Raw genomic sequence first — 27,566 nt, forward strand, 5'->3', positions numbered from 1 at the left:
TCCACACAAACCAAGTACTCAACAAAACAGTTTTAGTGGTGACTGGAGAGGCTTATTTTCAGTAGTTTGTTTGAAACATCTCTAACACATAATAGTCTCTCGTTAGATTGCTCATTGGTCACTTTTTCCTAACCACATAGTCTAAACGTCTTCTAAAAAGGGATGTGCCAGAAAGGGTTCTTTGGAGCAACCACACTTCTGGTTCCCTAAAGAGCCCTTCATTGTATTATTCTTTCTAGAACAGCTTCTGTAAATGAGATGTGTTGAGTTTGTCTTTAAAGTGTAAAGAACACATCCAATCTTAAAATTACAGGTGCCCAAAAGGGTTCTTTGTCCAGTGCAGTTGAAGAACCAGTTTTACTTACTTTAAGAACCTTTCAATGGATGGTTTGTGGGAGAATCATTTTTGTAAATGAGATAGGAAAAACTCTTAAATTGGTTAAGAACCTTTGCATTACGTGAAGGTTCTCAAACCTTTAAAAGGGTTATTTTCAACCTCACATCCCTTCAGAGGAGTGTGATTAAATATTCCACACCAATTTGTGGTTTTTGCTTGAACCGCATGTCATTGCCTGCAAGTCAAAACTGTTCAGGAACTTTTTAAAGAGTGTATTTTAACTGCAACAGTATGTGCAAGTTATTTAAACTTGAAAACATTCACTCAGATGTCACACATACTTGCCTCACTTGTAAAATTGGGTCTTTGGAGCAATGCCACAGAGAACCTCTTTTGGTTCCCCAAATTAGGTTCCTTCTTCAGGGAACCAGAAGTGGTTCTTCTGTGGCATTGCTCCATGGACCCTTTTGGCTTTTGAAAGAGTGTAACACTGTGTACAAAAACTAAGTCTTTGTCACAAGGATAAGCGGCTTAGAAGATGTGTGTGTGGGTGTGATGGCCTTTTCTGAAGTAATCTCAACTCCTAAAGGCAATCAGCCTGACTACCTGCATTAACTGACCTCATAATGAAATGTGGAGGTTTTAATTTGCATCTTGTAAACCTGTGTTTTGTCTCCAATGCAGTTCTATAAACTTCTCCCATGTACCCATTTCAACTTCACTCACTTAAGCTAACGAAGGTAAGACTATACCCTCCATACTATAAACCCTTATGTATTTTGCCAAATTTGCTGCAATACTGAATGTACATTTTATGACAGAATCTGAATATTTTTCTATTCATAAAATACATGATATGGAGGCATTTTCCAACAATTTTTTATACCTTGGAGTGAAATTTAAAGGAATTTATGAATGGTCGAAAAACGCACATGAAGGCAGCCTTACGTATTTTACGTAGCTGTAGTTTAACAGCCTTTGTCTGAAGGACCATAAACCTTTCTTAAAACAACTGGACTTCTGTTCAACACTGCAAGTTTGAGCACCAAGACCACATGTCCAAAAGTTTGTACCCTGGTTCTGTGCAGGTACATGTTTTGTTCATCAAGGTAAAACTAATGTAAATGTACTCTCAGGGGTACAACATTCATTTTATGGTCTAATTGTGAAACTTAAATAGGTTTATCCCCATGAAAAGGTATGTATTTATACCTTTTCTTGACCTAATGTTCCCAAAAGGAACAAAGAAAAGCCTGGAGATAAGACCAGGTATGTCGAGTCAATACAACTTAGAAAATAGAATTTCAATGGATTATGGTACAAATATACTCCCTAACTAAAGGTACTGAGATGTACCCTTAAGGCTGCCACCCTAGTGACAAAAGGGGTACTGCCCGAGAGATAGTTCTGTACCTTTTTTCTGAGAGCATAGCTGCTCATCCAACGTTTCTTCTGAAATCAGGGTATTAATAGGGAGTTTCTCCTTCCTTTGCTGCAGTGGCAGCTTCTTCTATTCTGGGGAAATTTTACACAAGATGTTGAACAATTTCTGAGAGGATTTGATTGCATTCAGCCACAACAGCATTACTAGGGTCAGGTACTGATGTTGTGTGAGTAGTTCTGGATCACTGCAACACATCCTAAAGGTATTTAATGGAGTGGCATCACTTCAGAGAATGCAGCTCCACTGCTCCACAATGGGAGGGTATAAAGCCCTCCCAATGCTGGAGGGCTTCATACCCCTCTAGCATACCCCTTTACCATTGCGCATTGAGATCTTAGGCTCACGTGCAGCTGCTCCAGAGTGTTCCATTGTATTGGTCGGTGCTTCTCTATGGAGATTATACAAACCATGTGTGCAACTAATTGCTTGACCCTGCAGTGGATGCACCTTAAAGTAGCCGAGTGTCTGGACACGTTAGAACATATAATGTATGTGTGAAAACTGTGTAAATGTGTGTGGACCAAGTCCAAGTCCTGCAGGAGATGTAGTTTTCTTGCTTTAATACATTTATCATGTATTATGTACAGTGGCCCCAAGAATTTAGACAATTTAACCCACTTTAACCAAATGTCTTCATAATCATTTTGCTTCATAACAACATATTTAACAAAATATATTTGTTTCAGAGCAGAACACTTAGCACAGTATCAAACTGAATAAAAAACTGAAAAATTCTTCTTAATAAACTGCTTTTTTCTTCTTCTTCTTTAACAATGGTGTCAAAGAACTCGGGACATATAGAAAAGAATTTTGGATGCAAATCTGCAGATGTCTGCAAAGAAACTGCCCAAATGATAATCTGAAACACACCAGCTGCCTTTTGAAAGGTACTTTGCCAAAAAGGAAATGACAGTCTTGGAATGGCCTGTTAAAAATAAATGCCTATTTCTTAATAGAAACACAAAGCACACATGTCTACATACTTGTTGCAGTATTAGGCTTTTCAGTAGACACTGCACAAAGCTACAGTGAGCCTCAAAATGAATCAAAAATGTATGTTTTTTTAATGCATATTAGTGTAAAACACGTGTCATTTTTTAATCATGTCAGATCCAAGATGGGCTACTTTGATTTGAATGTATTGTATATACGTGCAGTGTGGTATCTTTGACCATATTGCCCAGCTCTATGTATATTCTGAGTGTTTGAAAATGAATTTGGACAGTAATCTTGTCAGTTATTAGGAGAAAAAAAGGTTTCCAGCTAATGTACACAAGCCTGTGACAGTACATTTCTGATTAAGACGTACAGCCCTCCTCTTCTCTGTCCACACCTCTTTTTTTCTATTTCAATGGCCTGTAACTGATAGAATAATAAGCATTAGGGATGAATACAGAGCTGTTTTCCTCAAATCATTCCCTCTCCTGAGGTTTCTTGTAGCTTATCAAAACACCCCAGTCTTTCAGCCTTTAGCCTGAAAAAGCATGTATACACATAACACAGAGGCCGAACAGAGGGAAGTCTTTCGGGTCAGTGAACTGTCTGATGGGATAAATGTGTATCTTGTCGACCTTTACAACATCCCTACTGTGTTTAAGAAACACTGCCACAGACAATGGACTCACAACAAAGAGGCCGATACGAGAAAAAGGCCGAGCTCACTGACCCACCCATGCGCTGCCCACAAAGTCCCAGTCAACATAATGAGAAACAGCTGAGATCTTATTTTGGAGTCCATGCATAAAGTCTGGTTTTCAGTTTAAAATGTTGCACAACTGCGCTGGGCTTTGTTGTTGTAGATGACTGAAACAAATACACCACCATTCTATGGAGTCCTTTGGTCAATACGTTCTCTGAGGTTGCCTGAGAAAATCTCTCAAACTGATTGAAAGATATGGATTAAAAAAGTTCTCTATATTCATATTATATTTCCTATTAAACTCCCTTTAAGGTTCCCCAGCTCGCCACGCAAGCAGGTCCCATACGGGGGCCTCCAGAAACCCTTCTGAAAAGAGTGGTTCTCTAAAGACAGCTGACACATGATGTTTGTTGGTTAAAGGTTCCTGCAAGAGCTTGTAGACCTTCAAGGGTTTCCTTCAGTAACCCTGTTACACTGGGCAGTTTTGAGACACTGTGATTCATTTTTCAATGTAAAAAAAAAAAAAACAACAAAAAAACAGAAAACTACACAGAAGCCTCAACAACTAAGTAAATTATCTGTAAAATGTAAGAAACAAAGAAAGTAAAAAATCTGCAGGGATATTTTTCCTCGCATCTAAAGTTCAATCTTGGAAGTTGGTTGCATTTCTGCTTCTCTCAAACACATTCAGTGATGTTGAGGTCTGGACTCTTAGCGTGGCCAGGCCATTATTCTGAGAATTTTTTTTCTCTCTCAGTAAGGGCTTCTGGACAGCTACATATACTTTCAGACGCACAGTGTTGCCTTCTCACAGTGGAAGGACGGACAGAAACATCTGTGGATGTTTTCAGACTGAAGTAAGAGTGGTGCTTGATTTTCTCCTCTCTTAGATAAGAGCTTAAGCTACAGCTTGGGTGGTCTACCAGGTCTTGCATGGTTGTTAGGATTCCCTCTGTATCTTTTACTTTCTTTTTTTTTTCTTCTATTTTTTGGAAACCCTTGTTTTTTCACTTGACTTTCCCCTTTCTTTGTATTGAACTATAAACCAAATCCAACGCAATGTGATGCAAATACTTTTTATTTGTTTGAATGAATAATATTGCTTGATTTTAGTCTGTGTGTTATTTAAGCCACAGAACTTCTCCAGTCTGTTACAAAATACTTCTTCACGTCGGTCAGTCTGTTCTGCTACAGATGCTAATGCTATAGTAGTGGAGGTTATTGTAATTTGGGGGAAAAAATGTCTTTTACTACAAAAAAAAAAAGTATTTTAAGTGTAAAACAATCATAAAAGCCCACAGGGTGTTACATGAAAAGCAAAGCTCATGAATAAAGCATTAAAAGTAAATTTGTTTTGTTTTCTATTTAGTTGTATTGATTCACGTCTCTCCCCTCTGTGCAGGACTGTACTCGGAGGGTAAAGGGCACCACATCTTTTTTTAAACGCTAGTCACACATTGCCAAGGTCCAACAACGAAAGGAAGAAAATTCTAACTGCATGACTAAGCCAATGCCCTACAGTACATCACTCCACAAAGGTGAGAGAGGGACTGCAAGCGTACCATCCAATCTCTCCCCAACTTGAACATAGGTTCAGGGCATAAGGGCATAGTCGGTACATCTGCCCAACTGGGATTCAATCCCAGGCATAAAACACATGACTTCTTGGAGACAGTGTAAGAAACAAATATAAAAATACATATCTTACATGTTTCTTATACAAACCCTCACTTACAGAGTCAGGATTAGCAGAAATTTGCCTCAAAGCAATGATCTTTTAAATCTTATTCAACTCTATAAAAGCCATTTTCCAAAATACAGTGAAGCCAGAGCTTGTTGAATAAATGGAGGGACACATTAAAGGGCTTTAACACTTTGTTGCAAGTCTTCCTTCTCTGAGAGATTAAACTGTACTAAACAGCACTGTGCAAAAACCTAGAGACCACCTTTAAAAAGTTATTCATTTTTCAGAGTCAGGAATAAAAATCAGAAAACTTATTTAACAGAAACATATTAAATGACACAGAAGCCTCAACAACTAACTACATTACCAAATTATGTAGCGTGTCCACGCTTTGCTTTTATTACATCCTCTGTTCTTTTCATGAAAAAATCTGCAAGGTTTCAAAGTTCAGTTATAGAAGATAACTGCTGCTCATTTAACTAATCCCAAAAAACATTCAGTGTTGGGGAAGATGAGCTGAAACATAGTTTTTTATATCAAAATTGCATTTTGAGAGTTCAGTTTTCAAATCAAGTGCAATTTTTATTATATGTTAGATTTTCAACAATACTGTCTTATGTTTTAAGTGGGAAAATTCAACCTAATAACACTGAGCTTGTAAACTGCCTGTAGATGATCTGGACTAATCAGAAGCAACTAAACAACCATGTAAAACCAATACTAACTGGCAGTCTGGCACACTAGCCAGAGAAGGTCAAAATATGTGAATATGCTGCTATTCTTGGCCAAAAAGTCAGGCCTCGTTTTATAAAAAATAACTGTAATTTAAATCGCAATTGCAATACTGGTCATAATACAATGTCGAGACCTCGACTCAGGGGTGGTTATGAGAACATCTGCAGCCTCTTTGTTCTTTTTCATCTATTTCCTTTTCTCATTAACAGCTTCCTGACAGCTACACATCCTTTCAGACTCACAGTGTTGAGCGGTCTTCTTACAGTGGAAAAATGGACAGAAGCGCCTGTTTTTTCAGGTACGAAGCAAGAGAGAGTGGAGCTTGGTTTTCTCTCAAAAATAAAAGCTTTAAGTGCTGTTTATTGGATGGTGACAGTTTTGGTGCCCTACCAGGTCTTGCATGGTTGTTAGGAGTCCCTGTGTCTTTTAACTTCATCCAGGAGCAAACTCCTGCTTTTTTTCATTTATTTTGCTTTCACATCTTCCCTTCTTTATGCACGTGAATTATCAAAAATATCTCCTGAAAAATGAACAACTTAGATTTAATAGGCATTATTTTAATTAAAAATAATGTAAATTAATGGTTTTTGCACAGTACTGTACATACCTTCATTTAGGTCTATTCATTTAAACTTGTGCAACATGGCAACTATTCGTGGCAACTTGCCATGCTTCAATGTAGTGATGGATGGGTGTGTTTGACTTAAGTCAGTGAAAACACTTATGACTTAGCAGTTTGCGCTGTCCTATCACTTGAGCTAAGGCACATAATTCCCTATTTGAGATGGCGCTGATCCATAATATCCATCCAGTTGCACTCCCATGAAAAAAAAGCCATCTTCCTAGAAATCCACAGCAATCAAATTTAGAAAATGGGCTGAAACCAAAAGCACTCAAGCCAGCTCCCTTCAGCCTTCATTCCTTTCGAGTCGTCAGGATGTTCCTCATTTCACTGAACTCAAGTGGATAGCTGGGTTGTTCAGGTCAAGTTTCTTTTCCTTTTCATTCTTCTAATGAGATGAGATGCCTCAAATAGCTGTGTCAGTGAAGTCTCGCCTCGAGAACCCTTTCTGCAAAATGGAAAATGAACACGAAGGGAGAGTGAGAAAGTATTGCATGTGATGGTTTAATGTCTCTAAGACATGTCCCACTTATTATCATATATGCGGAAATGTTGCATGGGGAAAACAAAAAATATGTAAATGAGTAAACATGCGTTAGAACTGAGAGACTGGAAAATAAAGAAAAAGAAGAAGTGCATCATAAATGTGTAAATACCAAGATATTTTATCATCATTTTTATGTTAGATTATCAGCTATGTGTGACTTACTTTTTAAAAGGTTCTCCTTTCAGTTTTACAGGCGTATGTGAAAGTTTGAAAACTTACATTATATATTACATATAGTGCAGATTTTCTAAGTGAAAGTCATGACATCCTCTACAGGGAACACAATTAAATAGGGTATTTGCTGACTTTATCACATTAGAAAAACAATAATACATTAAATGTGGCCTGTGCAAAAGTTATGGCACGTTTTAGATTTTCTGCTTTATTCCATTTAGACTAAAAAAATAAATTCTGCACTAAAATTTGCACAAAAAAACAGCCAGATTTAGAAACTTACTTTCAATTAGAAAAATCAACAAAACATACAATACAACTGAGATTCAAACTTTTACATATGACTCTACATTTGATTCAGAAAATCTGTTTGTGACAGTCATTTTTGGAATTCCATAGCTTAATGTCCACTACTCCAGTAAAATATCTGCAACAAACAGCAGCTAGTATTAATCCGGGCGTTCACTTCAACAAGGGAATTCATAGAGTTAAAGTCACATGTGGCTCATCCTTAACTGTGCCTCACCAGCACGCTTCTTTATCATCAGCCCATGAAGCCCCTATCACATGGAAGGATGACATTACACAACACAGAGACAAAAGGTGTCGGCTGCTGATGAACCGTGCACATACTGCCTCAGCACTGACAGACATTACGGCAGTGATTGGGTGTAACAATGACTGGCAACTCCCTGCATTCCAGTGTCACATTCCACACACAGCCCCTATCTGACCAAGGCCATTATATGCCGGAGCACACAGTTTGGAAAACTTAGCTACAGAGCATGGGGAAAACTGCTCAGTGCAATTTTTAGCTACAAATGAAGTGTTTCACATAACATTTGTTTTTTTTTCTCCTGTAAAGTAAAGTGTCCTTTCTTCAGTATTCCTCAATAAAGAGGACAAGCTTTTTTATCAGGATATCTGCAGCAGCAGTTTTTTTTTAACCAAAATAAATAAAAATGTTCTAAATGAATCTTAAAAACCGGCCACAAAATGTTAAAACGGAAACAGAAAAAACGGAACGCTAAAATCCAAAATAATGAATTAAGTAGGGACATTTCAGTGAGTCAACAGAGCCTTAATTTATAAACTACTCACGTAAACTCGGGTCACTGGTTTATATAGTGTGTTTGAAAAGAGAAAGCTGCTACGGGTTAATCAGTAACAAGTCTGAGGCACATATCTGACCAGCTGAGGAACAGGCTGATATGCCTCGCAGTAAGAGATGAACAAAGGAGCAAAATGAAAAACACCTGTTGAAGGCAGAAATATGACAATAACCATCAGTCAACATGTGCACTGTGGAATTCTAGTTTCATAATATTTTTCAAAGCTTTTAGCATATATATACTGTTACGTGTGTTTAAATCAATGTTTAGCTTTATGTCACCAATTCAGCGATGAAGACGCATGTGTTTTTAATACAGCGTCCTCATATCTGCAACAGGTACGCCTTCCATTTCCGGGCTTCAGCTGTCAAAGCACATTAGATCACATGGAGTAACAGGCCATTGGCTCAGGACCTCTTGCATAAAAAGGTATTATGTAGAAAAACTTTTACAATTCTATTTAAATTGTATTTAAGAATATGCTGACAATTTATTTCATTTTCACTGACAACTTCTGTGCAGGCTGAATCCAAGATCCCGTGTTCAGGCTCACCTGCTTGTAGTCTTTGTGGAGCTTGCTGTACTGAAACATGTTGCCCAGCACCGTAGACGCTGCCTTAGCCGCTTTCAGCTTCGCTGGACTGAAGCACAAAAGAAAGTCAGTAACATGAGATGCACTGACAAGACAATGCACGGTACAATTCAGCTAAATAATGAATAAGTCACACGATAGTGCATCTAAAGATCTAAAGGCTCTATATTCTTAGAAATGTTACAGGCACATGCAAAACTTTGGGCGGAATATATGTTTTGTTGCTTTTCTAAGTGAAAATAAGAACAAATTTATTTGCTGAAAGTAGCATAAAAATTAAAATAAATGTAAAAAAATGGCACATTTTAAATATTTATATTTTTCCCACTATGATAATTTAGCAAATAACTACAAACTGTGCACTAAAATACACAGACCAATTCCTTATTTAATATGCAAGGTATTACCATTTTTGCATATAGATTAAATATAGATAGTACCAATCCGATACTGGATACTGATATTGGGTTGATATCAGCAAAAATAATCTATAATATAATATATCTAGTATAATATAAATACATATAAAACATCTAGTCTGAAACATCGCGATGGTTAATGTGATACTGCTTGCTGTACATTCCTTCCTGTGAGGTAGCAGAATGTTTGAGCAATTAAAGAATGGCAGCCTACTTTTAGATGCTGCTTAATCGAAATACATCGATTATACATTGCTAATTATAAAGTGTCGTTTTTTTTTTTTTTAATATTGGACCAGTATGATTTCAAAATCAGCATAAGAATATAAAAAGTGGTATCGTGCGGTCTCATATATGTTGGAATGGAGAAATGACTCCAGCAGAGATTCACTACAGTGCAAAATATAAAGGAGCTGAATTTCATACAATCTAAGCGTGGCTCTATCCAGAAAAGCTTCATAAATAAAAAACTAGGCTAGATTTATTTCCAAAGACATCCGCAGAAGACTACCAAAGCAGAAAATGTACTACACTTTAAGCCTAGAAAATCAGACAAGCTTCCCAGCTAACAGTAAATCTACCTATTGTCGTGTGATGTCTTGATTCCAACCAGCTTTGGCAATCCATCAAAGAAGGTGATGTCTCTTGCAGCCAGCGAACTCGCAATGACTAGGTTGTTGAGAACACCACAGATGTTGACCACTATGTCAGTAGACGGCTCTTTTTGAAGCCCGTCACTAGGCAGCCTGGTCACTAGGATATTCACCACTTTGGTAGCTATAGAGCAGGAAGAACAACAAAACAAAAACAAGAGATGAATGACCATTTGATCAGCTGTAAGACTGAGGGGTCCTGGAGAAAGATGAAACAGAATGTAGAGAGGATAACACAGAAAAGAGAGAGGGTAGATGGAATAACTTTAGTGAAGAAAAAAAAATGCACACCATTAAGTCAGAGAACTTCTTTTAAGAATGAAGCAGGGAGGGACATGAAATAGTAAGTAAGAACGCAATGAAAAGGTTCCAAAGATGACTTCATTTAGTGTGACAGCCATTTGCTTATGCAATAAAAATTTCAGCACATGGAATCAAACCTTAAAAACTGCTCTTCAGAATGTTAAACAGATGCAAAACTGGACTGTTCACTATGAAAATGCTAACAGTGAGATACAAGCACACTTTGTTATACAGAACATCCTCACAGATTCTATCTATATTTTATTTTCCATGGACTGTTGCGTCTGAACTTGTAACTGGATTGCGAGAAGCAGTAAATAAAAATGCAACCGACTTCTAAGACTGAACATCGGATGTGTTTACAAGAAGCATGGAAGATTATCCTTGTGGTCTCCTGAGGAAAACCCCAAACGCAAACGGTGGATTTGATAATATTTACAGGCTAATTTACAGGTACATATATTTTCTACTTTTTTTACTGATCTCTGAAGACCGTAAAGACTTTTACAAAGACTGCCTCAAATTCTTCTCTGTTTTGTTATAAGTTGGTCTGAAAAGGTTTCAGGGAATTAACACGGCGATTTTGCTCTGGCACTGACCCATATCAGCCTTGTTTTTCGTGTGACGGGACAGGTTCCTCAACAGGCCAGTGAGAGAACGCAGCTCCGAGTCAGTGGGGGTCCTCAAATGATCCAAAACCACAGGCAGCATCCGCTCCTGCTCTAGAGCAACACGACTCAATACTGAAGCCCACTGAGAGAGAGAGAGAGTCACATGAATGTGGATTAATGGGGAATCCTGGGAGAAAAGAAACGGATGCAAATACAGGGGAGATATAAAAGAAACATTTACATCATAACTGTAAGAAGGACAGACTGGGATGGAAAAGAAGCCACCAAGGTAACAGCAAAACTGAAATTTAGAGGAGGAGGGACCTACAAAATGTCAAAAGCCTTTGGCATGGCAGACTGGGGAACACTCACCACTTCCAGGGCTGTATTCACCATAATTTAGGCCTAAAAATGCATGCTGAAATTATACTATAAACAGGAAATAAACCACTGTTCCTCTTCTGACTTTATATATAATATACATCTGCCATAAAGAATGTGTAGCTTTGGTTTGGCGACCAGCAGTTCAGCATTTGTTCAGCAGTTGTTATTGGGAATAAGCTCTTTAAAGATCTTTTAAGATCTTAGAGCTTCCACTACATTTATCTTCAATCATTAACATTAAAACAGCTATCTGATGGCATCCATATGACAACAAATGGCTTTAATTATCTGGGACACTGGGAAACACCGTCACCGTTAGAAGATCAGTCGAAGTGTGTGAGTTACAGATACTTTCTTACCCGGCCTTCCCCTGCTGTTATGTTCTGTAAAGCCCCGGCTGCAGCCTCGCGGGTGGCAGTGTTTGTATCGCAGTTTTGCAGTATGCGATTGTACAGGCCCACAATGTGAGGATGCCACAGCCACTCTGCCCCCTTTGGCACTCGCGCCACCTCTGTAAATGTAGACAGCTCCTGGTTCCTCTGCTGCAGGGCAGAAACAACCAATCACCACAGGGAACAAGAAATCAGCAAAAGACTACAACAAATCTTAATACACTACATTTTCCAAAATGCATCAAATGAGGACAGCCAGTATTAACAGCCATATAAATGTAAGTCTATGCTAGATGTCATGAAAAGCTTAACAACGTGTCATGTAGCTTTATGAACACTGCCCCAAAGCTGTGATGTAAATGATATAACCAAATAAACATATAAATAAATATTAATTAAATGATGTTTGCACCTCTGCAAAACTTGATTTCACACTTTTATAAAGCAACAAAGCGAAAACATTTTTATTACAGTCTTTGGAAAAAAAAAAAAAAAATCGGGATCATGGATGTAACCTACATCCTTTGTCTTCTTCCCCTGTGGAGTGAAGCAACCGATGGCGTCTCTATGGTGTGTGGCCTGAGCTCGAGTAGGGCCCTCCAAGCGTAGCTGCACTGATGGGGGGATCTCAGTGTACAGCTGGTAGGACAGGTTCCTCAACACACAAACACAGTTTTCTACACCCTACATTAGAGCAGAGAAAGACAGTCATTCAAAATGCAGTGACAGTTAATTGAACACCTTCATTTGATATTTCTGTTTTTTCTTTCACCATAAGTTATGCTTTTTAGAAATTTAGAACTTTATTTGTTATTTTCTACTGTTTTTTTAATTTAGAAATGAACGCTTCAGGGTCAATATCTGTCTTTTGTGCAAATAGAGGTTAGATTTGTAGCTCAAGAAAGTTCTGCCCCTGTGCTTGGGTCAGGCAATTTGTTTCTCAGGACTGACCTTGTCTTCAGGTTTGCCTTCCTGCAGAGAGTTCTGGATGTACCCCACCAGAGAGTCCACAAGCCCGCGAGTCTCCCTCATCTGCTGTCTGGTCCTTCCATTCACTGAGCTCAGGTTTCTACAGTGGAGGGAGTGAATCAAAATAAGAGTTAATAGCATGGATGAAGATGGTTCTTTCACCCTGTATACAGTAAATAGTTTGGCTATGCAAAGCATGGGAGGGGTTGTGTTTTCCAAGTAAAACGTGCACGGCAATTTATCTATTATAATACACATGAACTGGTATAATTCATGCTTTTTTATACTGTCACTGTCTTTTGTTTTTTTTGTTTCATTGTCTACATCTTTTTTTTCCCCTGTTTTTGTTTTGAATAATTAGAATAAAATTTGAATAAAAGATATAGAATAAAATTGTGCCACATCAATCAAATTCAGTCACCATTTTAGAGTTGTATGTGTGTGTATATATGTACATGTGTATGTGTGTGTATGTGTGTGTGTGTGTGTGTGTGTGTGTACCTGAGGCAGCCAGTAGTGTTGTAGAATATATCCGCTTCTGATGGGCTCTGCTGGATAACTCCAGAATCGCCTCCTCCAGACAAAGGAATCAGCACTCTCTCAGTCAGCTCCACTAAACTCTCCCTTGCCAACCGCTCCTTCAAACTGTCCTTAGATGACAAGTTCCACAGAATGCCTACAAACAAAAAGACAGAGAGAAAAAGGAAGAAGAAATTACCAACAGAAGAAAAAAAAAAGACAAAACATAAAAAACAAAGGCAGACAGAAAAACAAATAGAAAGAACCAAACAAATAAGTTAAAGACAAATGAAAAATTATTAAACAAAGAAAATAAACAAGAGGGAAAAAGAAAAAAGAGACAACAATAATCTATTAAAGCTCTTATCTGAAATACTAAATTCACACGGTTGAACAATTGGATCTGTGGGGTAATAAAGTGGATCTTCACACTGACTAGATTAGAAAACGGGTCATAAAATATCACTAAGAGACCTAGCAACCAAGGAGAGAGAACCAAAGAATTTCAGCGACTGTTTATTGTGTTTTTGTGGGTGGGGGGATTGTGGGGAGGTCGGGTGGTGCACAGCAGCACAAAAGAGGCCTCTGCGAGGGTAATAGCCATGGTCTCACAGGATTTCAAAGCTGGAGTCCAAAGAACAGCTTGGCCAGTCTCGCTCTCTCTCACTCTTTCTCTCTCAGGATACACTCACCGCTCTATTTACCCCAAGTTCACCTGTGGTAGCTGCCAGTTCTGCTCACATCAATGTGACTAAAACATTCACTGCACTTAGCTTTAGTAACTAGACCTTTTCAATGAGTAGGTCATCCACTTTCTAAGTAGCTTGACTGGCAATACAAGTTATAGCTTGATTAAAAATGACAGTCCTTATCCTGTATACTGGAATGCACTGTGCTAACTTAGCTGGCACTTACTGTACAGACCCAACCCTAAGCGGAACCCTAGTTTCAGATGGCTGTGCTCCCATTAGATAGGAAGGATCCCCTAGCCCTGTTTTGAAAATAGTTGTAACGCTGTGCAAAACACAAACAAAAAACACACAAAATGCAAGCAAAAAAAGAATGTAATCATGTGCAAAAGATTAAACCACATATTTAATTGAATCTTTGAGTACTAAGATGACATATAAAATGTTAAAACTGAAAAAATTGATTGCTTTTTGAAAAATATATGCAAATATTGCTTCAGTCCGTTTTAAATAAGCTTGGGTCCAGAAAAGAGATATGTCAAGAAATCTTATTCCTGAATTCCTGTAATGCTGCATTATTTGCCCGTGCTGTCTTTCACAGAGTGGTGAAGCCTCCTCTCCTTTACTTCTAAAAGAATCAGCCTCTCTGAAATGCTCTTCTTATACCCAGTCATGTTACTGACTGTTTCCAATTAACCTAATTAGTTGTGAGATGTTATCATAACATGACTTTAGCAGTCTTTTGTTCCGCTGTGCCGATATTTTGAAATGTGTTGCTGGCATCAAATTCAATATGGGAATATATTTTTCAATGAACAATAAAGTTTTACAGTTTCAACATTTCATATTACTGCTGTCGGAACACAACCTTGTATCTCCAAAACAATTCCGTTACAGGAGAAGGAAAAAGATTATACTTTACTTTTAATGCAAGTCAGTGGAACCAGACTTATTATTTTGGGCCATTTCTTCTGGTTCATTCCTCGTGAAATTTACACACATTTTCAAAATATCTCAAAAATGGAAAAATGACAAAAATGGAGATAAGAGGTTTTGTTCTGACAGCAGCGATATGTTGCCTTTGTACTATTTTCAATGAAAACATAGGGCTAGTGGGGATAGTGGCAGGAATCTAGAAACAAGCAGAATGTGTGTCTGAATTTCTGAACATGTATGTTATACCTGTAACGTTCTTGCAGAGTTCATCATCTGGCTCTTTCAATGCACTGACCAGTTTGGTGATGCCACCTGTTTCGATAAGTGCTGTCTTGTTTTCCATGTTCTCATAGATGAGGTTGCGTGTGGCTCCTGTAGCATAACGCTGCACTTCCTGGTTCTCACTGCTGAACAGCTGCACCAGTGCAGGGATCCCCTTCAGCGTGCGTACCTGTTCAAGAGTACCGGTGAAACATATAAGCCTTAAGCCCAACTTTAACCTTAGCATATCATTCATCTTTAATCTCTTCTTCATTTTTTATTCCATCTACAGTATCATAAACTTGCTCCTACACCTTTTCTGTTCAAAGTGTCTACTTTGCCAGTATAAGCCACCTGAGGTGGAGTTTAGCTTGACACAGCAACCTATTCAGATATCTGCAGGCTAAATGAAAAGCTTTGCCCTGTTTTTGCCAACATGTGCACTCAAGTGGAATGTGCTTCTCTCCAGGACCTGTGGATTATGATTAGGTACACTGGGATAACATTCCATGCACCTAGCTTTGATCTAGCCTACAGTTCAAAAAGTAAAAGCAAAGTTAAACACAGACACATATATGAACACACACAAACACATACATACATACATACACACACACAGACATTTTATATATATATATATATACACACACACACACACACACCAGCCACTTAATTAGGTACACCTGTTCGATTGCTTATTAACACAAATAGCTAATCAGCTAATCACATGGTCGCAACTCAATGCATTTAGGCATGTAGAGGTGGTGAAGACAACTTGCTGAAGTGCAGACCGAGCATCAGAATGAGGAAGAAAGGTGATTTAAGTGACTTTGAACGTGGCGTGGTTGTTGGTGCCAGACGGGCTGGTCTGAGTATTTCAGAAACTGCTGATCTACTGGGATTTTCGCGCACAACCATCTGTAGGGTTTACAGAGAACGGTCCGAAAAAGAGAATATATCCAGTGAGCGGCAGTTGTGTGGATGAAAATGCCTTGTTGATGTGAGAGGTCAGAGGAGAATGGGCAGACTGGTTCCAGATGATAGAAAGGCAACAGTAACTCAAATAACCAACCAGAATCTCTGAGGAATGTTTCCAACACCTTGTTGAAAGTATGCCATGAAGAATTAAGGCAGTTCTGAAGGCAAAAGGAGGTCCAACCCTCTACTACAACCTACTACTGTACCTAATAAAGTAGGCCTTGTGAAAAAGGTCAGTTTAAAAACTTCATGCACTGCCCTTATTTTACAAAACAGTACACATCACAGCTCTATGAACAATGGGTGTGGTTCTGTGCTGGTTAATGGTTAACAGTGTCGGAAGGTTCAAAAACGTTATAATAAAAAGTTTGTTTACCAGGTCTTTGGCGTCAATGCTATGGTAACACTGATGCTGGATGTAGGCTGCTCCCAACATTTGCATGGAAACATCTGAGGAGCTGAGATAGCTTACTGCAGTTGGCATGTCCAGGCTATGGATTCTGCTCAAGAGCCAGAGAAGGAACAGCAAAAAGGTCATGGTTAAGTATAGTGCATCACAAAACGTAAGTCAGATTGCCTACTGTTATTATTTGGAAATATTATCTGGCAGTGTGCTTCAAATGCTTACATGCCTCAAGATTGACTTGGTAGATGTTCCTAACGCATGTATGCTGGTAAATTTGCTATTGGTTATAACCTTTTAAAGCTTGTAAAATACTGTGCATGGTTGAATGATAGGGATGTACCGACACAGAATTTTTAGGCTATTAACAATAAGCAATATTTAGGGCGGCTGACACCAATGAAAATGAGATTGTATTATCAGTATTGGGAGATATTTGCTTAAATTAGCAGCATCAGACAGATATTACATTTGACAGAAATTTCCAATCAATATCTGATGATATACTTATTGTATACCAAAAAGCAGCATGTTTAAGTGGTGCTGGGCTAATATGCTAAAAGATCTGAATTTGATTCATTTTACTGCATTTGCAAACCTAGTGCTCTATAATGCTAAACTGGGATGTAGTCCCAATTTCCTACATTTATAAATGTTAAGTATCGGCATCAGCATCGGCAGATACGCAAACAAACATTTTTTAGATATCCACCAATGTGGGAATTGTGGGCTGATGCCAATAGCCAATATTTTTTCCGTTGCCGTCAAAAAAAAAAAAACAACCATCTGCATTTAACCATTTGGACATAGCAGTTGCCCTTCATATTGAGTGAAAATTTGACGGTGATTGGACCAATAAAAATTCAAATGTTTTCACATAAACTTGCATTAAAAGTAAAGAATGTTTATGCCCTCATGTGATATAGCTAAAATTATAAAACTTTCCTGTTTATCTTGGATATGTTAGCCACAGATATACTGTGCACCTCATTTAGATAAGCTATGCCAGAATTACATGAATAGCCGCACCATGGACAAAAACAACATCTGCCAGCCACCAATTAGAATGACATAATTTGCATAATGCCAATTAGGGGTTCCATGCTTTCTTATTTGGCTAGTTAGCACATAATTTTCATTCAATTAGGTCAATAGTCTAAAGCCTATTCCCTCACCCTCCATGAATGTCACTGCCCATTCCATCAGCTCCTGCATCGCACACGTCCACCCCACGCCCCACACTCTTCAGGCTGTGCATGGATCCGGCTCGCCTCATAGTGCTCTGGTAGTGCCCTCCGGCCATTGCACTGCTGCCACCAGAGGACACCTGCTGCCACTGCATAGAGCTGTTGTTCAGCCTCTGGTGCTGCAGCTGCCGGTTGTTCATACGGGTGATGGTGCGGTGGGCGGGGCCTTTAAAGGAATACTGCTGAGCAAGCTCTACCTCCCTCCCTCTGTTGATCCCCTCACGTGCTAGCGTACCGCTAAGAGAGCGTATCATTGGAGACGCACTGGGCAAAGTGCTGTGGCCATAGTAGGAGTGATGATCTGTGGAGGCCATACCCTCTTGAGTCATCCAGTTGGCCATAGGAGAGGGCTGTCGTGGCAGGGATTGAAGGCCTAGAGATGCTGCTTCTTGCTCTGCCCTGATGATCTCCCTGGACTCACCAGTGTGCGTCTGGCCTGCATAATGGCCCCCCACATATGTGTCATCGTAGAATGCATATGGCCGGCCTACAACAGCAGGCATGGGTACGCCGTGGCTGATCCTGCTGCGCTGCGTGCCCATCTCCACAGCTGAGCGGGAGCTGAATCCTCCAGCATACTGCGACAGCCGTGGATTCTGGGGTAGGAGCAAGACAGTCCAGTAATGAGACAATGGACAATTAACCTTCAACTATGTAAGCTTTTCTCCAACCTTTCAAAAACTGCACATTGAATGTTTCATCCATGCTCCATTCTTTCATAGTAATCCTTGCAAAGGTTGGACAAGCTTTATAAAACCCCAGCAAAAACCACATTCAATCAAATGTTGAACTATATCGGAAAACTCAGTTTCTAAAATAGCTACATTTAGATTGTGTTATTAATTAAAAATGCTATTTATTTTGTATGCATGTGAAAGTTTGTACTGTTAGAACAAATTGAGTGTGGTTTGCCTAATCTGAAAACATCTTGGCATTAAACATCTTCTTTGTAAAAGCTGGGGCGAGGCGGGAGGGGGAGACCACCCCCATGTATCCACCCCACAGAACTTGCGGTTTTTAAAATTTACTTCCACTTTCAAGATACCTCATCATAAGGGCTTTTCCCTAGTCTTTAAGCCATGGAATCTCACTTCAGAGACTACAGCACCAAAGTAAGAGGTAAACAGATAAACAGGCATGCTTACCCCAAATCTAAGTCACTTTTTTTTCCATTCTGGCTTCCCTTTAATAAAATACACTGGTAACATAAACTGTGTGATGCTTACCTACATACACTACATTTCTCTCAAAAATTGTTTTTAACTAGAGTAAAATTAATTGGCACACTACACACACTTGTTTTCTCATTACCGTCTCCATTATAGCTTGCTCTGACTCCACGCTGGCACATCTCCCCACTTTTCTGCTATCACAGCAGGAGTTAGCAAGGCCTCCTCTTGGCCGTTTGACTCATGAGGTCATGAGTTGGGAATGTTCCAGATGCACCCTGAGCTCAGCTCCTGAATCCCACAGGAGCTGGACTTCATCTCCTAAACTTGCCTGTGGCAGGAGAACGTCAAATACTACACTTGCATGAGGCAGAGGTGCAGCCCTGAAATGTGTCATTGTTAAGAGATTGTGGACCTTGCCATCCAGCTAACAAATGCCCACTCCTAAATTAAAGCTTTTGGCTGAGGCCCGTGTTCAGGATGTTACAGAGACTGTGTCGGGTTGACTGACCGACAGAGGTTAAGCTCATTCTTTGAATAAAATGAAGAGAAAATGGAGATTTTCTACTAAACATTCTTTTTTTCTACCAGATTAGGGCAAATTGTATTCGGCCAAGCTATATTTGAAGCCAATGCAGAATACTCAATGTACAGTACTTACATACAATATGATCACACAAATCTGAATTCAATATTGATGCAACAAGTAATTAAAAATGATGTTGGTTGGCAACTGTAATCCATTTCCATTCATTAATTCCATTCTGTTATTTGTGTTACTACTCCTAATAAATGAATTATTTACTGAACATATCCTATGGAAGCTCTCTATCATTTAATTAAACAGACTGTCTTTGTTACTGCACCTTTAAGATTGATATATGTATAAGACTTCTGTTCTGTTCAGCTGCTGAGAACACTCCTTATAACTTCAGAGAGAATGGGTGGGACTAAACTGCTTTAGATTGAATAGACATATACATGTAAAGGTGTTGGTTGTTCTTGTGATGTCACAAAATTATATCAAAACAGATTGGTTTCCATTACATGGGCCCCTTTAAAGCCATACACCCCAAGAGGCTGAGCATTGCAGTGATTTTACCAAAATTATGGTGGATTTCGATGACTAACAACAGCCTTTAGCCATGAAAAAAGTCACTGTAATGTGCAGTATATCATGGCTTATTGCTTTAGTTTGACCTGCCTTTAACACTCAATAGTGACATAAGGAAGTTGTAAGTGGAAAAATGAGGACATTTGATTGTGTTGTAACACTTACTATTATTCTTCCGCCATTGTACATGAGTGACTTGGAGGTCAATCCACTGCCTTGGCTCTGGTATCTCATCGTGGGTGAGCCATCATATTCTAGAAGAGGAATACATTGGAAAAAAAACAACATCAAAGGAGTTTTTACTTCATCTTCTGTTTATTACATGCTCATTGTTTTTTATCTCTCTGGCCAAAAGAACTGGAGTAAGCCTGAATGACATATGACCCTGATGGAAACCTGATGCTAGTCTGGCTTGCAACTCCTTCATTAAGTCCCTGCAGTAATGCAAACAGATCAGGTTTTCCATCAACCCATGTGGATCCACAACCCTCTGAGCTGTGAATAGTTAATTAGATGTCCACATTCAGCAAGAATGCAGACAACGTCATAGTTAAGACCCCAGGAACCTCACAAAGGGAGCTGGTGAAGTGCTCTCATGCTTGAACCAAAGGTTTGTCATAATAACAGGCATATTACAAAGAAGTCTGGCTTTTTTCATATTGTAAACAGTTGAGTTGTAAATAGTTACATTTTCTCAGTTCTAGTACTGTGTCTTGCACAACTAAGAAAATTGTCTACAACTATTTTTCTTGAGAGTAGTAAGCGCCAGTTTTTACATAACTTTAGAATAAATGAAAATCCAGTTATTGGAAGTGTTTGAAAGCCCCTGGTTAAATTACGCTTGACTACCTTTCTAAGAAAAACATTAACAACTAGGGGTGTACCATATCGTGTCGTTTGTGATAATACCGGTATAACTTTCTAAATGATAAAAAAATCCATATCGTGATAACAGCGATATTCTGACATGTTGACGTAATGACGTCATGCGCATGGCGTACATTCGTGGCGTGAGACATTCTGGAACAGAAGGAAGTAGCTATGGCGTTGAACTGAGAAATGTTGTTTATATATATTGTTGTTAATATATGCCCATTTTGAATTTGATGCTGGCAACATGCTCCAAAAAAGTTGGAACATGTTTACCACTGTGCTGCACTACTTCTTCTTTTAACAACACTAAGCGTTTGGAAAGAGAGGTTTGGGGTCTCCTTTGTCATATTGCTTGTTTCATTAAGTGCCAAATGTTTTCAATGGTGATAGGTTTGGACTGCAGGCAGGCCAGTTTAGCACACAGACTCTTCTACCATAGAGCTTTAAGCAGCTTTATGCAGTTGATCTGCTACTCTTGTACTTCTACTCAAGTTGTTTCTGGAAAGGCTCTTTAACTTACTTGAGTCATTATTTCACCAAAGTTGATATGGGTTTAGTCTACTGTGCCTATTTCTGTTTCTAAGGCCTCTTCCTCACTCCCCTCACTCTCTAACATTTTTATCTCTCCTCCTATGTGTGTTTATCTTTTTCTCTCCTCTTTTATTGTGCCTCTTACTCATACCTCCTATATAAAAACCAAACAATTCCAGTGGTTGACTCCAGCAAATGGCTGAAGCCACAAACCATGGTGTGTACTGGAAAATGCTGGCATTTAGATAAAGGCTTACAGAGGCTGCAAACAAAAGGCAGGGAAGTGATCCAGGTCCCCAATTGCTCAGTCGAGAAAAGTACAAGCAGACAAAAAAAGATCAAGAGGCGTTGCAGGAATGAAAGATTACTGAGTGGGAGAAAGGATGAAGTCAACTATGCACGAAAGAGGAATGAAGACTAGCCAGCAATGAGTGAGTGAAAGCACAAACTGCTCAATGGTTTTGCTGACGTTGGCTGTATGTAGCATTACACTGAAAGCAGATAGAAGGGGAACCAGTAACCTCCTCTTCTCAATGAATCAGGTTATTCCCAGAATCTGCGCTAACCCACACAGTAAAATTGTGAAGATGATAAAGTGCGCTTGGCCATTTTTTCAAAGGGATTCTGACACAGACCAGTCTCCTCTGAGACTGAGCCTTATGGTGCTGAAGTTATGAGTCTTTATAAAGTATGTTTTTTTTATGATGGCTTCATTTTTACTAATTTTCTTCTGAAGATGAATTACACTCGCTATTTGCCAAGAGTCTGAAAGTGACCCTTATCTCAGATCCTCCTCCACAGATTTCACACAGTAAAACATTTCTCACACAGAAACAAATGATTAATTTGTATTTTAAAAAAAAGTTGTAGGCACTTCAAAAGAAAGGTCACAATATGCTGTACTGGAAAATAACAACAACAACAACAACAAAAAAACACTTATGGCAAACTATTTTTGCAGCATTCTCACCATCCCTAGGGAGTGTTTGTGCTGTATTTGCTATTTTATCAGAACCCATCTAATATTTTACTTTTCCAGCTTTGTTTACATTTGTTACATGGGAAATTCCACTTACTGAAACAATGGAATTTCCCTTTAACCACATGGACTTCCAACGTCAGGGACCCTTTCCTGCATATGTCAGGAAGTTTCCTGCATATCCAGATGGAGTAACAATAATGAAAATGTAAGTAAGCTCAGTTGCATGGGAGTCCCTATGAAACCAGTTTAAAGTACTGCGGGCCCAAAGCCAGAATAATCTGCTGTTATTCGATTGAGGTGAGGGCTTTCATGATCATAGTCTTTTCAGGCTCATTGTTTGCAACTACAACCCCAATACCATTGAAGTTGGGACGTTGTGTAAAACAAATAATAACAGAATACGATGATTTGCACATACTTTTCAACCAATTTTCAATTGAATACACTACAAAGACAAGATATTTAATTTTCAAATGGATAAACTTTATTGTTTTTTGTAAATATTCACTCATTTTGAATTTGATGCCTGCAACACGTTCAAGTTGGGACAGGGGCAACAAAGGACTGGAAAAGTTGAGGAATGCTCAAAAAACCCCTGTTTGGACCATTCCACAGGTGAGCAGGTTAATTAGAAACAGGTGAGTTTCATGATTGGGTATAAAGGGAGCGTCCCTGAAATGCTCAGTCGTTCACAAGCAAGGACGGGGCGAGGTTCACCACTTTGTGAACAACTGCGTGAGCAAATAGTTCAACAGTTTAAGAACAAAGTTTCTCAACATGCAATTGCAAGGAATTTAGGGATTTCATCATCTACAGTCCATAATATCATCAAAAGATTCAGAGAATCTGGAGAAATCTCTGCAAGTAAGCGGCAAGGCAGAAAACCAACATTGAATGCCCATGACCTTCGATCCCTCAGGCGGCACTGCATTAAAAACCGACATCATTCTGTAACAGATGTTACCACATGGGCTCAGGAGCACTTCAGAAAACCATTGTCAGTGAACACAGTTCGTCGCTCCATCTACAAGTGCAAGTTAAAACTCTGCCATGCAAAGCGAAAGCCATATATCAACAACACCCAGAAACCCCGCCGGCTTCTCTGGGCCCGAGCTCATCTGAGATGGACTGACGCAAAGTGGAAAAGTGTCCTGTGGTCTGACGAGTCCACATTTCAAATTGTTTTTGGAAATCATGGACGTCGTGTCCTCTGGGCCAAAGAGGAAAAGGACTGTCCAGATTGTTATCAGCGCAAAGTTTAAAAGCCAGCATCTCTGATGGTATGGGGGTGTGTTAGTGCCCATGGCATGGGTAACTTGCACATCTGTGAAGGCAGCATTAATGCTGAAAGGTACATATGTTTTGCTATCCGGTGTCGACAAGAGGAGGATGGGGTCCCCTTTTGAATCTCTCAAGGTTTCTTCCTCTTGCGCTTAGGGAGTTTTCCTTGCCACTGTCTCCACTGGCTTGTTCATGGGGGCCTGGAGCAACATATGCTGCCATCCAAGCAACGTCTTTATCAGGGATGTCCTGCTTATTTCAGCAAGACAATGCCAAGCCACATTCTGCACGTGTTACAACACCATGGCTTCGTAGTAAAAGAGTGCGGGTACTAGACTGACCTGCCTGCAGTCCAGACCTGTCTCGCATTGAAAATGTGTGGCACATTATGAAGCGCAAAATACGACAATGGAGACCCCGGACTGTTGAGTAACTGATGTTGTACATCAAGCAAGAATGGGAAAGAATTCCACCTACAAAGCTTCAACAATTAGTGTCCTCAGTTCCCAAACACTTATTGAGTGTTGTTAAAAGGAAAGGTGATGAGCTTCTTTGGAACGTGTTGCAGGCATCAAATTCAAAACGAGTGAATATTTGCAAAAAACAATAAGGTTTATCTGTTTGAGCATTAAATATCTTGTCTTTGTAGTGTATTCAACTGAATATAGGTTGAAAAGGATTAGCAAATCATCGTATTATGTTTTTATTTATGTTTTACACAACGTCCCAACTTCATTGGAATTGGGGTTGTACTAAAATACAAAACTAATGTTGCCAAATTGGCTGATGAGCCATCTTATATGCTAGCTATGTTTACTTAGTAGACAACATTGGATGTTAGACACTTTCTTTCTTTTAGTCTATCTATCACCTTATAGGTGGATCGGGGTGTCATTCATCATCCTCGTCACGCTCTCGTCACTTACTGGCCAATCAGAGGGCGCGTCCGGACCAAGAGAGGGGCGGGACTTTGTGTTTAAAAGCTGCACTTGCTCAGAAGCCTTCGGCTCGCTTGTTGTGTTCACACTGTGGTGCTTGATGAAATATCGCTGTTTTGTGAAGTCTTCTGTGTCTCAGTTTAGCTCTTTGCTGTTACATGTATTGCTGTTGTCGTTGTTAACCGTTTGGTGCTGGTTTTTGCTGGTTGTTGTTACTGTCTCCTGTGTCCACTGTGTTTGAGCTGGTTTCCTCCTGGGAGGAAGTACAGTCTAGAACATGCGCACACTTACACTGCCACACGCAGGTAGTCTAAGTGTCTAGACACACTAGTTTAGAGGCGGGTACCACCCCCTTATTTCCACTAGCTAGACAAGATACACAAATACAGGCTAGTGTAGTTCTTTTGTTATTTTCTTTTCTTTGGTGCCCTCTGTGTTCTCCCCAAGGCTGGTCCAGTTCTTCAACGTCATAATTTGTTGTCTTGGTGTTTTGTAAACATTTGTGTCCATTGTATAGCGTTGTGTATGACTGTGGATGTCCTTGAATTAAATCTGTTTTCTATATCCTCTGGTTTCCTCACTGGTTGGCCATCTCCACCTGCTCACACCACACATTACTGTCCCCACACTCTCCCCTGGACTGCAGCCTTTTGTGGGAACGTAACATTTGGGGGCTCATCCGGGATAGATCACTGATAGATCACTGATAGATCACTGATAAATTGTTCATAGATCATCAAATTAATGACCTGTCCCATGGTGCTTGTGAGTGGCCTGGCACTGGTGTTCTAACTTTATGTATGTGTACAGTATGGCAACCTTTGACTTCCAATTGTTCTTTGCTTCACGTAGCCTGGAGGTAATCGAGAAGTGTCACAAGGATGACTTACTGGACATAGCAGCATATTATGGAGTTCAAATAGCTAGACAGTCTGTTAAGAAAGACGTTAGAATTAAGGGCATTGATAAGTTGAGGGAATTGGGTGTTTTATAGTTTCCCCAGCCTGTTACTACTTTTCTCATGGAGAGTGATGTTGAAAAGGAGAGTGATGTTGAAAATGTAACAATTAGCTACATAGCTAACAAATAAGGATGTAGCACTTCTCCAAACCCACGGTTCAATTCAGACCTTTTTTTGTGGGGTGAATAAGAAAAAAAAAGGGGGGGGTGTCTGTGTTTTATTAAATTAACAACAATTTGGAACATAATAAAGAACATATAGCTTGCCCTAACCTTAAATAAATTATAATTTCATGATTTATGTGTATTTTAAATTAAAAAAAAAATAGTTTTGTTACATTACTAAACAGCTCCGCAGGCTGCATCACCAGCAGTAGCAGTGGGTTGGGGTTGAGGGAGGGGATATCGCAGGTCAGTCTTCTGACACCATGGATGTTTATATCGTGGTTTGGGTCTCTGTGTATCTGTGGTTTCAGATTTGTTAAAACCCAGCTAACAAATAAACAAAGATTATTCAGCATGTTCCTCTCAACATGTTAGACGTTATATATTTTGGTTTCCCTAAGCCACATGTGTCTCAGTGAATGCATTTACTGCTTTCTTTGAATTATATATATTTGCCTCAACCCAACATACTCAATTTTGTTTTCTGCAGCATAATATGACAGATAACACAGCTAATGGCTGTGAAAAATATCTGCAGTCAGCTTAATTAATTATGTTCATCTCAAATATTCGTGACAGGACTACTGGATGCAGTAAAATCAAAAGGAATTCAAATTGATGCACTGCTGAAGTTATCAGTGAGCTACCTTCAGTGCCTAATTTTAGCTTTATTTCACTGCCAGTTGCTCTTAAGTGCACTGGAACATCACGTCTCCTTCAAGACTTATTAGGAAGGTAAGGTCGGCTGGTAGATTCTACCTTTTATTAAAAGCTAAATCCCCAAGATGAGGATAAGGCATAGGACATGGGTCTGCTCAGAAGCAGCTTTCTACTCAAATTGAAACATCTGGTCCTCCTCAAAATGCCTTTGCATGACCAGGGCACACTGATCAGAAGTTTACGAGCAGCTCATCTTCTGTTTTTCAGTCCACTAAAGTGGAAGCCCTTCAGCCGAACTAATCTCTACAATCAGTGCTAGGGTGTGCTATGGTCTCTCACATTCTTGGACGGATCTGGAATATTTCAAACACCATGTTTTCAGTCAACCAATACTATACGGTAACAATGCCATCACAGTTACAATGCACTTTTCAAAATAAAGGTGACCAAAGGGTCAATGTCATAGAGGAACCACCTTGGTTCCTTAAGAACCTTTTAATGTATGGTTCCTTAATGAATCATGTTTGTGCAAGAGTGGAGAACAGAATTTCCACAGAATGGAAAACATATTTCCCGGACTGTACTCCAAACCATGTACCGCTTAGGAATTCTTATTCTTGAAAGGATATATGAGTGTTGCAAAAGGTTTGGTTGCAGTTCATTTACCAGTAATTCTTGAGAATGAGTATCATTCTGCGATTTTGTAAACAGTTCTGAATTAAACTCCATCTGCTGGTGTTACTAAGACTTTCACATGCCTGAGTGGTTGAACTGACTGTTCTCAACAGACTTTCAGATTCACAACAGGCCCAGAACGCTGCTGAATGTCATCAGGGAGTTCCTTATTGTCAGTTGTGAAAATCACTATCCAAATGAGCCAAAGAGTAATTAAGAGCAACACAACGAGAAATTCTCTGGAAGTTGCGCTAGTAAAGCTAGAAATTGAATAATAAATCCTACTGACAGCTAAATAGCAAAGTCTCAAAGTCACAGTTGCCTGATGAATGTAAGCGAGCACTGCCTCATACCAGGCCCTTCTGTATCACAGCATGCCTATTCAGACAGCTCACACAGCCACACACTTTCCTGCTTAAGCCTCAATCTAAAATAGAAGTCCACTGATAACACGCTTCGGATGATGTGGCAGGAATCTCACTGAGGCAGGAGTTTTTGATTCAGGAGAACCACCCACCAAACACGTCATGCTAAGCCTATTTCTGGGAAAAAGGATAATTGTGACCAG

The 27,566-nt window shown here is 39.4% G+C and overlaps 1 protein-coding gene across 2 annotated transcripts in view; it reads right to left on the reverse strand.

Annotated features, from left to right (window-relative positions):
• Positions 1 to 2,324: 2,324 nt before the first annotated feature.
• The window catches only part of pkp3b (plakophilin 3b), a 30,544-nt gene continuing 5,302 nt past the window's right edge, over positions 2,325 to 27,566 (reverse strand). For both annotated transcript variants that reach the window (XM_017703540.1, XM_017703539.2), the window contains 12 exons: positions 20,099 to 20,187; positions 17,579 to 18,246; positions 16,377 to 16,500; positions 15,008 to 15,212; positions 13,119 to 13,293; positions 12,600 to 12,717; positions 12,168 to 12,332; positions 11,616 to 11,798; positions 10,861 to 11,014; positions 9,887 to 10,082; positions 8,848 to 8,935; positions 2,325 to 6,909 (listed from right to left, as the gene is read on the reverse strand). In XM_017703540.1, the coding sequence (XP_017559029.1) occupies positions 6,868 to 6,909; positions 8,848 to 8,935; positions 9,887 to 10,082; positions 10,861 to 11,014; positions 11,616 to 11,798; positions 12,168 to 12,332; positions 12,600 to 12,717; positions 13,119 to 13,293; positions 15,008 to 15,212; positions 16,377 to 16,500; positions 17,579 to 18,246; positions 20,099 to 20,187 (2,207 nt within the window). In that variant the 3' untranslated portion in view covers positions 2,325 to 6,867. The remainder of the gene's footprint in view (positions 6,910 to 8,847; positions 8,936 to 9,886; positions 10,083 to 10,860; positions 11,015 to 11,615; positions 11,799 to 12,167; positions 12,333 to 12,599; positions 12,718 to 13,118; positions 13,294 to 15,007; positions 15,213 to 16,376; positions 16,501 to 17,578; positions 18,247 to 20,098; positions 20,188 to 27,566) is intronic.

The sequence above is a fragment of the Pygocentrus nattereri genome, chromosome 25, assembly GCF_015220715.1.
Source record: "Pygocentrus nattereri isolate fPygNat1 chromosome 25, fPygNat1.pri, whole genome shotgun sequence".
NCBI classification, from domain to species: domain Eukaryota; kingdom Metazoa; phylum Chordata; class Actinopteri; order Characiformes; family Serrasalmidae; genus Pygocentrus; species Pygocentrus nattereri.